At 41.5% G+C, this 11,748-nt stretch overlaps 1 protein-coding gene across 1 annotated transcript; it reads left to right on the top strand.

Annotated features, from left to right (window-relative positions):
• The first annotated feature begins 1,012 nt into the window (after window positions 1–1,012).
• On the top strand, window positions 1,013–11,748 carry xpc (xeroderma pigmentosum, complementation group C). Its single transcript, XM_031745391.2, has 14 exons — window positions 1,013–1,328; window positions 2,203–2,502; window positions 2,636–2,732; window positions 3,292–3,376; window positions 3,454–3,611; window positions 3,796–3,916; window positions 4,019–4,108; window positions 5,802–6,656; window positions 6,942–7,102; window positions 7,542–7,623; window positions 8,669–8,800; window positions 8,925–9,094; window positions 9,696–9,789; window positions 10,012–11,748. Exons 1-14 carry the CDS (start codon window positions 1,217–1,219, stop codon window positions 10,342–10,344), a joined length of 2,790 nt encoding a protein of 929 aa, XP_031601251.1. The 5' UTR covers window positions 1,013–1,216; the 3' UTR covers window positions 10,345–11,748.

Genomic DNA, 11,748 nt, shown 5'->3' with positions numbered 1-11,748 from the left:
ATGTACAATTAATTCAGTCTTGGAGTAACACAGTGGAGCAATACACAGAGCTTTGAGTCTGTTGTGTTTGCTTCTGCATCACATGACATGACACCAGCTTTTCTGCTTCTTATTTCTGTACCTTTCTGCCAAGGATTGTTTTTTCTTTGCAAACAAGGTGATTTTGACAGACAGCTGAACGGGCCTTTTAATGGTCTCATGTCCCTGGTGATCATGCAGAATCTGTTCAGCAATGTATTAAAGTCCAATCCAAATTCATGACTGGCTTTTTTCTGTTTTCTTTCCGGTTGTTGCTTCGTCTCAACACATGCTTCCGGGCATACTGGGGTCTGTGGTGAAAAAAAAATCCATTTATCAAGGGAAGACCATTTAAAAAGTTCTCATGAATCATATTTGGCTGCTTTTATTGAGTGGAGCTCAGGGTGGTTTGCATTAGACAGTGGATAACAGTGTTTTTCATTTTTCAACCTCTCGCTCTCATTCTCAGCACAACCACCGACTTCCACTGATGACACCGCATGCTCAGTTACAGCCTGTTTGATAACACTGAACATCAGCCCTTTCACTCATGTAACAGCAAACATGCTTAGTTACCACTAAATCACATCAAACATGTACAGTAGCTAGAGGTTCTTCTGATATTGTGTCTCTACTGTAGTTTTCTACTGTTGAACTCACTGAACATGCTTCTGGCTAAATGCTTCATTATATAACCTAAAAGAGATCACTGGCTGTTAAAAACGAGTATGAATATGAAACCTAACTATCAGGAGCATGTGGAGCTGACCTTTGTCGAGGTTGAAAACCTTATGGAAAGCACAACACCACCCCTTAGCGCCCAAAAGTGGTATTACACCTATATATATATATATATATATATATATATATATATTAGACCATAAAGCCATTTATAAACAAATGTTGGTGTCAGCCTACTTAAAAATACCCAGGTGCTAGCTTGTAATTATAGGGAGCTGAATTGGGTCTATTTAGTGAAGAAGAAGAAGAGGACAGGAGAGCGGATATGACGTCATGGTCCGGCCTCCAAAACAACCGGGTGTAGTTTCTTGTGTTATGAAAACTCCTGAATGGCAGTGTTAGGTAACTGTTGTTTCCTCGCCCTTATACAACAGCATGTGGAGCTCTGAAGGACTACTGCTCTTCTAGCTCTGGATATTATTATTCAACGAAAGTTTTTCCACTGACGGCAGCTAGCATGGCGAGGAGGAGAGAGTGCGCAAACACGGGGGGCGACACAAAGAAACTGAAGCAGGTGCTGAAAGCGAAGAGCAGCGGGGCAAAAACAAGAGCGAAGAAGAAAGATGCTGGTATGAAAAGTCGGAGTTGCCTAAAATGTGTGTCTGTCATTTAATAAATGAAACCTCTAGCCCCCAATAGTTAGCAAACTAACTGAAGTACAGGGGAGGTTAGCTAAGCGGTCTGTGCACAGTGAGCCTGGGTTCATGAATAAACTTGCACACGTTCATCTGAGGAAGAGTTTCACACAGATGACTAACATCAGCATCAGCCGTAGTAAATGAAAAATACTGCTTCACAATATTATAAAATAGTTGACATGTAAAACACATCCTCTGTCATCCATTCCCTCTGACTGCTTTGAGAAGCAGCTTTTTGTGCAGTTATAGCGTGACATAAATATAATTTATGTCACATAAATCTGTGACATAATTTATGTCACAGATAAATACAAAGCTTCAGTTTATTGGGGAGAATGCATCATATCGAGCTATTATAGCCATCACCATAAAGGCACCGTATGAGCATCCAGGTGCACTGCTGAAAGATGTGCATGGTTGCTGAAGTGGATCTGCTGGCCCGGATGCACATCTGTGCTCCACATAACAAAACACCAACCATATTTTGTGCATAGATGGTGTAAGTGTGTGTGTTAACTTCCCTTCATGCTTTGCGGTAAATCATTCATAAACTGTGGTTTTCATTCAGATAAACAATGCTGTTTCACCTCCTACAGTAACACAAAAATGATTCTCCAGATAATTAAGGCACTTTTGTCAATTTTCTGTAGCAAAAAAAGAAAGAAAAAACATCTCCATTCAGAAAATTGGCTCATAATATAATGCATTTTTAGGGTGGTTGTACTTCTGTTTTGTATTGAAGTGTTTCCCTTTATTCTCAGTCAAGCACAGCAGCTTCAAAACATCTTTCCATCTGTTTTACCAGGTGAGGACATCACAGATAAAGAGGAAAAGATAGAGAGGAAGGTCATCCCTAAGCCACGTGTCCCCTCAAAGCGAGCAGCAGGAAATAAGTTGTCTTCCCAATCTGACACCGGCTCTGCTGTCAATACCAGCAAATACTTTGAGTCACCCATTATGGAGGAGAATGATAGTGAAGATGACTTTGATATGGTGACCTCCCCACCACAGCTGCTTAAGGTGAACACCAAGAAACCAGAGAAAGAAGAAGTAGTAGGGGAGGACAGTGAGGAGGAAGATGAGGATGATTGGGAGGAAGTGGAAGGTAAGTGTAAGATCGGTAATATTTATGATTACGCATTCCATGTGTTTTGTTTGTTTTGTTTTGTTTTTTATCCTTATGCCAAGCAGGGAGCAATTGAAAACAAAGGAAATGAATTGTGTGTGTGTGTAATCAGAGCTAGCTGAGCCGCTGGGTCCACTCGAGCCTCTAGAACCCGTCCTGCCCTCTGAACCTGTAGAGATTGAGATCGAGACCCCAGAAGTCAGAAAGAGGTAAGTGAATATAGAGTATAGAATATGCACATGCTCAACATGAAATTCTAAAGTTTTGAAAATAAAATAGTTCTTTAAAAAAGAGTTGCAAAGCAAACTTTTTTGTGATATTATTTCTTAAACAGTTGAGGTGTTAATCTGTGTAAAATGAAATGAACACAGGAAGACATCCAAAAGTCAATCAAAATAAATAAACCTCATTATTAAAACTCAGGAATCACTAGCATAATTTAAATTAAGGCTTTTCTTTAGTTTCATTGTGTTCAAGCTCTGAGTTTAGTTTGATTTTGTTTAAATAAAACCAATCTGAATGTAGCTCCAGACATTGTTAGCTGATGTCTCCAAACTCCCGACCCTCTCATTATATTCAGGAAAACATTTTTGGGTCACGGAGTCTCATTCAAATGTACATTAGTATGAATTTTCTCCACAGGTGTCAGGAGAGGGGACCTGTAATTGTGCGTTTATGTGATTAGCTTGTGGAAAATGCGTTATCTATGGGTGTGCAGTTAATGGTATATTTGTTTTAAGCCAATAATCATGATTTCTGATTGGCCAGGCGAAAAAAGCAGGCGGAGCTTGAGACGTATCTGAGGCGAATGGTGAACCGATATAAGAAGGACCTGCTGATAGACACCCACAAGGTGAAAACACGCTCTTCAGTTCTACCTTTCTTCACTAGCTCATCCCTGGCTTTCCTAACCTTTGATTGGTCTCTTAGGTCCACCTCATGTGCCTGATTGCCAGCGGCATGTTCCGCAACAGGTTGTGCAGTGAACCAGACCTGCTGGCCATCACTCTATCGCTGCTGCCTGCCCACTTTACCATGGTAGCTAAGGAGCGCATCGACCAAAACTACCTCTCTGGGCTGCTTAAATGGTATGTACTTATAAATGTGAAGTTCCTGAAATTATTTTAATGCCAGAATGTGTAAAACTGAGAAATTTTCACAATAGGGACAATAGAGCTACTATTCAGAAGCCATCAGTCACTGGTAGCCTTGTATAATTAGCACCATATCTTATGATTCCATTTCCGTCCATCCGGCTCTCTTCTTTCCCAGGTTTAGAGCAACATTTACCCTCAACTCCAGTCTTCCCTGTGAAGAGCGTCCGGACCCCCAGAGGCTCCTCGAGAGGCGACTGGCAAGCCTCTCAGCCAGAAATCACGAGGAGATGACTCACGTTAGTAGTTTGGCATGAAACCGGTCCATTTTCTATAAAACAGTCCCCCTAGTTGGACGTACAACTGAAAAATAAATAATTATGCGCCTGTGTTTCCTGCAGCTGTTTCTCTTGGTCCTACGCTCTCTGCAGCTCTTCTGCCGATTGGTCCTTTCTTTGCAGCCGATTCCTTTCAAAGCCCCATCAGCCAAGGTACTGACAGTTTGTTGCTTTTCCTTTAAGAAGACACTGCGGTATAATTACAACAGTCACATTTGGATAACTGCTGCAGTTTAATGTATAGAACACATTTTTTAAAGCCTTCTATTAAAAAATAAACCATTTTGCCAAAAATATTCACTCACACATCCAAATCATTGAATTCAGGTGTTCCAGTCTCTCCTATGGCCACAGGTGCATAAAATCAAGCACCTAAGCATGCAGACTGCTTGTATAAACATTTGTGGAAGAATGGGTCGCTCTCAGGAGCTCAGTGAATTCCAGTGTGGTGCTGCGATATGCCAACTGTGCAACAAGTCCAGTCATGAAATGTACTTGCTAATAAATATTCCACAGGCGATTGTTAATCCCAGCTATGAACTCGCCTGCGAAGTGGTAGGCCACATATAATCACAGAGCTGGGTTGGTGGTTGCAGTCACTACAGACCTCCAAACTTCATGTGGCCTTCAGATTAGCTCAAGAACAGTGTGTAGAGCGCTTCAGTGAAAGAGTTTCCATGGCCAAGTGGCTTCATACAGGCCTTATATCACCAAGTACAATGCAAAGTGTCGGGTGTAGTGGTGTAAAGCACACCACCACTGGACTCTAGAACAATGGAAATGCATAAGTGCAAAGCAAGGTCAGCAAAGACATGTGTCAAGAGATGTACTCTAAGACATTTCTTCAGCTGAGAATCAGAGAGGAGAAACACACAGTTTTTACTTGCATGCAAGGGCAGTTACAGAGCACCTGCACCTGGAGTGAGGGCTCCGAGACTCGCACTCTGCCACTGCCCTGGTCTTTATTTATACACAAGAAGAGTAATACAACAGTGAATACGTTTGTTCAGTGGAATGTTGATGTGTGAGCATGTGCGGATATGTGTGTGTGTGTGTGCGCATGTGTGTGTGTGCCAGGAGAGGCTCCTCTACCTGGTACAAAGTGAAACTGCTTATTAAGCTCTTATCTAGCAGGTACTGCTCCTTCCCTGCATGATAACGGGTCACAGTGAATCAAAACAGTCTGAGTTATAAAGAGGTCATCATGCAGTATTCTATCATATGCAAACTTATATTATTAAAAGATTATACTGACTACAATTTTCTATTGACAACATGGATGAGCAAGTTTGGTGTGGAGGAACTGGCCTGCACCGAGTCCTGACCTCAACCCAAAAGAAAACCTTTGGGATGAATAAGAGCGGAGATTGTGAGCCAGGCGTTCTCGTCCAACATCAGTGTCTGACCTCACAGATGTACTTCTGAAAATATGGTCAAAAATTTCCATAAACACTCCTAAACCTTGTGGAAAACCTTCCCAGAAGAGTTGAAGCTGTTGTAGCTGGAAAGAGTGGAAAAAACATCATATGGGATTTCAATCAAGTTCATATGCATGTGAAGGCAGACGGGCAAATACTTTTGCACTTTACCTAATACTTTAACCCGTAAAAAATGAATAAACTGTAATATAAGTGAAAATACAAAAGGTACAGCCTAAGCTGTGGTGTCACACTTGTTAAGGTTCTTATTAAATGGATAAAGCCACCAATTTTATCACACTTACATATGCCTCTTTATACAGTATTTCAACTCATTGTAGTATTGCATATGCAGTAGTATCTGCCATTTGATTTTAAGGTTGTTCTGTTCTTACAAACATGCTGTTGAAAACCTCTCATTTCTGCAGGCCAAAGGGGCTAGAACATCCGCTGGTGCCCCAGAAAAGAGCAACACAAGCAAGGAATCATCCAAGACAAACTCCCCTGAGCCAAAGATTTCTCCTGGCACCAAGAGACCAGCAGGAGGGAGAAAGATCAAAGGAGACGTAGGAGGAAAGAAAGCAAAGAAGAAAGAAAAGGATGAGGAGGAAGAGAAGAAGGTTGTAGTTTCAGGGGGGCAGAGACCAAAGAACTCAAAACGCCGCAGTGTTGCCTCAAAGGTCAGCTACAAGGAGGAGAGCAACAGCGAAGGGGAGGAGGAGGGAGGGCTTAGTGACGAAGATGAATTTCAAGCCACCAGTGAGAATGACAGTGAGGATTCAGAGAGTGGGGTTAAATCTAAAAAGGGGAATAAAGGGAAGGCCAAGGGCACACACAGCAAAAATACTGCAGCTCCAAAGAGAAGAAGCAGTGGAGGTAAAAAACAAGTAAAAGACGAGGAGGATGGAGACTGGGAGGAAGAGGAAGAAGAAGGAGAAGGAACAACGAGCAATGGAACAAAAAGGAGGAGTGGGGCAAAGAGAGAAGGCCCAGGTGCAGACGAGTGGTTGGAGGTGTATCTGGAGAAAACATCTTCCTGGGTTTGCGTAGATGTGGATCACGGTGTTGGAGTTCCTCAACTCTGCTACCGGAATGCAACCACACCGGTGACATATGTGGTGTCCGTGGACGGGGACGGGTTTGTGAAAGACCTGGGAAAGAAGTATGACCCCACTTGGATGACATCATCCAGGAAGAGGCGGGTGGATGACGACTGGTGGGAGGAAACTATTGAGCCATTCTTGGGACCCGAGGACGAGAAAGACATAAAGGAAGACAAGGAGGTGACTCCGATTTTTTTCTATTTTTTAAATTTTTTTACTGTTCTGCACAATTCTTCTTACCAAAACCAGTGGCCACATCATATGTCCTATATGCATCGTATGGATTAGCAGGAAATGTTCACCGTACACGTGATTTTACTCTATTTTTAACATTGAATTCTTTCCTCCTAGTCACGAAATTGCTGTGGCCCATCAGCTACTCCCATCGATAACAATGAAAGAATGGCATGAAAGGAAACAATGTCTTGACCTACTTCAATTTCTTTCTCTGCTGTGTGCTCCCAGCTCCAGAAAACTCTTCTGAACAAACCCCTGCCAGTGTCTGTAGCGGAGTATAAGAACCACCCGCTGTATGCCTTGAAGAGACACCTGCTGAAATATGAGGCCATCTATCCTCCTACAGCCACTGTGCTGGGATACTGCAGAGGGGAGCCAGTATACTCTCGGTAACTAGTTAAATTTTCATCACAGATACATTTTAGTTCAAGCATACCTCGAAATCCATCGCACATAATGCTTTTTATACTGTGCAGTCTGTGTTAACCTAGTTAGTTTGCACTGCAAATGCTGATATATGCAGGACTGTGAAGAAAAAAGTTGCAAACCTTATTTCTTCATTTTCCATTTTTCATCTGGTGATGCTATTTAATGATTTTAATAGCCTTGCACTGGTAGCTTTGAAACACCTTTGCAGCTCACTCTTAGACATTGTTCACACTAACAATTAAATAGATTTTATAAATAAAATTAGAATTAAGACTTCTGTTGTTAAGACTTATGTCAACCGCTAAACCAATAAGCAAGGAAAACTGGGATTTCAGTGTGAGGGGGGAGAAAAAGAACTGTATTCATTTATGTCATGTTTAAATCTTTATCCATCTCTAGGGACTGTGTGCACACCCTGCACTCCAGAGACACGTGGCTGAAAGAAGCAAGGACCGTCCGGTTAGGGGAGGAGCCATACAAGGCAAGATCTTTTTTGTTTGCTTCTCTTCCCTTCCTCAAAAGGAACAATTTTGTGGTTCGTTTCTCTGTTACATCAGTTTGTTTTTAACTCAGTCACACTCTGGCCTGCAGGCAGTTTTAGCTGAGCAGTGTTCATTAGCATGTTTCATGACTGAGGAAGAGAGTTTATCCTGGTAATGAAAACACAGTTTTTCTTAATGAACCAGCCCTGTGATCAAGCCTGCACTGAGTATTCAATAGAGACGGATAGTTATTCATAAATATGGGAGTTTGAGGGTTCTCGGTATCTTAGCTCTTCCTACGACTTGCACTCTTTTAGATAGAAACCTCTGATGTTATGCCAGAAATCTGCTGAAACCACTTCTCGAGTTTAAGGATTACAGCTCTTAATGCTCCTGCTACCACTGGAACCACTTTGGACTTCACCTTCCACATCTGCTCCAGCTGTTCCTTCAGCTCCTGGTACTTCTGTGTTTTCCCATGCTCCTTCTTCTTGATGTTCCTGTCTGCTGGGTTGCCACATCTGTCACAACTGTGGTCTTCTGCTTCTTGTCAATCACCACCAGCTGCTTGTCAATCTGGAACTCAAACCCCCACAGGACTTTAGCCCTGTTGTTCTCACCCACCTTTGGTTGTGTATGCGGTACATATGTTCCTGTACACTGTCCCAATCACTTGGATATGCCTCCCATCTGTTGATGGGCCGTGCTTGTTGATGGGCCGTGCTCTTGAAGAGCGACTGATGTAATTATGAAATGATATAAGGTGTAAAATGTTGCAAACCTTTCCTTTCCTGTTATTGATGTTCTGCTGAGTGCAGATGTATTGAATTCTTCTTGTAGCACTGATGCTATTAAATCCTAGTTCGGCTTAATTGGATCAATTCGATCAACGGCATCGTCAAGGTGACAGGAAGGGGGAATCATAACAGACTGAGGCTGCTTTTTCAGCTAGATCGTACTGAATAGACACACAGATAATGTGGAAACACGAAATGCTTTGGTGACTTTATGAACTCACAATATAAACACGTCTTTTCCTTTCAGATGGTGAAGGGCTTCTCTAATCGTTCCCGTAAGGCCAGGATGATGTCTGAGCTGAAGGATGAGAATGACCTGGCTCTGTTTGGAGAATGGCAAACTGAAGAGTACCAGCCGCCGATAGCCGTGGATGGGAAGGTATCTGTGTGTGTGGGCTTGAGCATCACATTCAGAAGATTAAGCGAAACAAAGTTTTATGAGCAGCATAAGAACCAACAGGATAAAGTGTCAGTGTCATTGTGTTTTTGTATGTTTTCCTCAGGTCCCACGTAATGACTACGGTAATGTCTACCTGTTTAAACCCTGTATGTTGCCGGTGGGCTGTGTTCATATCAGGTTGCCCAACCTGCACCGCGTGGCCAGGAAACTGAACATTGACGCAGCGCCTGCAGTCACAGGTTTCGACTTCCATGGAGGATACTCGCACGCTGTGTAAGATGACTCTAAGGAGCCTTCGGTGGGGTGTAAACACAATTAAGCAGATGGATACGATCATACAGGAGAATCTCATGATGAGCAACTGCACTGAGAGTTAGAATTTCACAATACTGAGGGACTTTCAAAGAATCTCATATTGTGACAGGACGTGTCGACTCCTGTGTTTGATGCATTTTTTGACCCATGCACATCATTATCGATTCCTAGACAGACTCATTAAATCGTGATATTTTCCTAAAAATCAGTTTGTGTTTGTTTTCTACTTATTCTCACTCAGTTTTAGTTGTGAAGGCAGATACTGATAACAGTATCTTTAAATTTCAATCACAACTGTGTGTTTTTTTTTTTGTTGTTGCTTTTTTGAAAGCTTAATTAGTTGCTTTCCAAATTTATCCGTATTGTTTCCAGCGAGCTTATTTTCATCTCATTAGTTGGCTTTGGGTAAAATCCCTGTCTGTGAGCATTTGCATGGAATCATTTCAGCGTTTAAAATAAAAAGATCAAAGTCAGCATGTTTAGAAAGAAATGGAATAAATGCACTTGTTACAAACATGCCAAAGCTAAGGGGATATTTGCTTACCTGTGTGTGTTTCAGCACTGACGGCTACATTGCATGTGAGGAGCACGAGGAGGTCCTCAGAGCTGCGTGGGTGGAAGAACAAGAGCTTCAGAAACAGAAGGAGAAAGAGGTGTGTGTGTGTGTGTGTGTGTGTGTGTGTGTGTGTGTGTGTGTGTGTGTGTGTGTGTGTTTTCTTTCATATCACTAATTTGACAATTATTGATTACAAGCCTGTAAGATTACCAGATTATGTAGTTTAGGTGGGAACTTTAACATAAAGTATCAGCTATTACTTCCAAGTAGAAATCTGTACGCAACAGGCTTCATTTTTTTCTTTTCTTGCAACATCTAGAAAAAAGAGAAGAGGGCCATCTCCAACTGGACTCTGCTGGTGAAAGGACTCCTGATCAGAGAAAGGCTTAAAAAGCGTTACAACAAGAAGAACCAGGGATTGGGGAGCCTTGCTCATGGAGGTGACACCGAAGGGTTTTCCTCAGATGAGGAGGCTGCTGAGGGTGAAAGTCCGGGAGCTAAGACGGCATCCGAGACTCTAGCAATGTCCTGGCCTCAGAACAGACAAGCAGAGGAGGATGGTGGAAATGCCGGCGGACTGAAGAAGAAGAAGGTAACAAAACGAGAGAAGAAGGGTCAAGAGCAACATTTATTCCCCTTTGAGAAAGTGTGATGTTGGAGACCACCTTCAGGTTTTTGTAAAACAAAGATTGATTCCATTATGCTGTTAAAGAAGCACTTCACTGACTTCTTGCAACATTTAGTTTGGAAGATGTTCACTTCACTTCAAAGCAGGATAAACTGCGTGGGTCACTGAAATACCCCGGAGCCTTTGGAAGTAATGCTGGAAGGAAAGGAAAGGAAATACGGGAAGCGAGGAGAAGGTGACGACGTAAAGCATCACTGTTCATAGCTCCATTTTGGTGTGCACTGTATTATAAGATTTTTATATGAGAACTTCATGGACATACAAAATGACAGTAAGAGGGGAAAAAAAACATGCATATGTACAGCAACAGTGTAGGTTGTCATGGAGACTGTGGAAGTGCCCTTCACATCTTCATGTGTATGAGGTGAGTATTAGGCACTGATATCAGGTTTAAATATTCAGTGCTTCAAACTTTGACCAGTACAGACAGGTTTGAACCTGCTGGGCACATTAATGTTGGCGTTTAGAGCTTATGCTGACATGAACAGATAGCTTGTGTGGCAATTAAACACAATACCTCCGGTGCTAACACTACAAATTATAAAGAATAGTAAAAATAAGCACACAGCATCTGTGCTCCTGTCAGCTGCTGCTGTTTTATCACATTCATGTCGGCAGTTTTTTCCCCAACCTGCAGGTCTGACCAAATAAGAGCATAGCTTCTGTTACTGGCTCAATGTAAATGTTTTGTTTTTTTTAAAAAGAAAGTCATTCCGTTGATTTACTTTTGTCAGCTGATTTGTTTTAATACTCACATTGTGTAAAGATCTGACAGAGCCATTGTAAGGAACCAACCACTGTGCACATTTAAGTTGATCTATCTGACTCTATGGATATAGACTCCTCATCTAACAAAGTATATGCAGACTATATGACAGTTTTTAATGAGTGTATAACTTGAAAATCACTAAAACTGTTCTTTCATTTTTGATTTATCTTCAGTGCTTCACTTCCTCTTTGCCTGTTTAGCAGGAGGTTTGCTTATATCTCCTCTTCTCTTTGTCATTGTTTGCATTCAGTATTTCTTTTACACTCATCTGTTTTACATATTTGTCACCATTTTATAACTTTTGGCTGTATATAATTGTTTCCGAAACTGAAGAAAAGACAGAAAGAAAAGAAATTACCATCCATAAGTCCAAATTTCAAGTTTAAATTTTAGGATCATATTTTCTTCTAAATTTGAGTTGGTAAATAGAAATTTTGAGATGCCTGACTGTAAATTGTGAGAATTGTGAGATGAAAAAATTTTTTTTGTAATTGTCGGAAGATTTTCCATACTACATGTCGTCAAACCATTTAAAAATTGCCAATTGTTCTTGTATGAAATTTATTTTTGTAATAAATGTTCAAATATCTTGAAATAAA

This window comes from Oreochromis aureus, linkage group 20, assembly GCF_013358895.1.
Source record: "Oreochromis aureus strain Israel breed Guangdong linkage group 20, ZZ_aureus, whole genome shotgun sequence".
Lineage (NCBI taxonomy): Eukaryota > Metazoa > Chordata > Actinopteri > Cichliformes > Cichlidae > Oreochromis > Oreochromis aureus.
The sequence above is the reverse complement of the archived record's forward strand: the minus strand, read 5'-3'. Positions and strand labels throughout refer to the sequence as shown.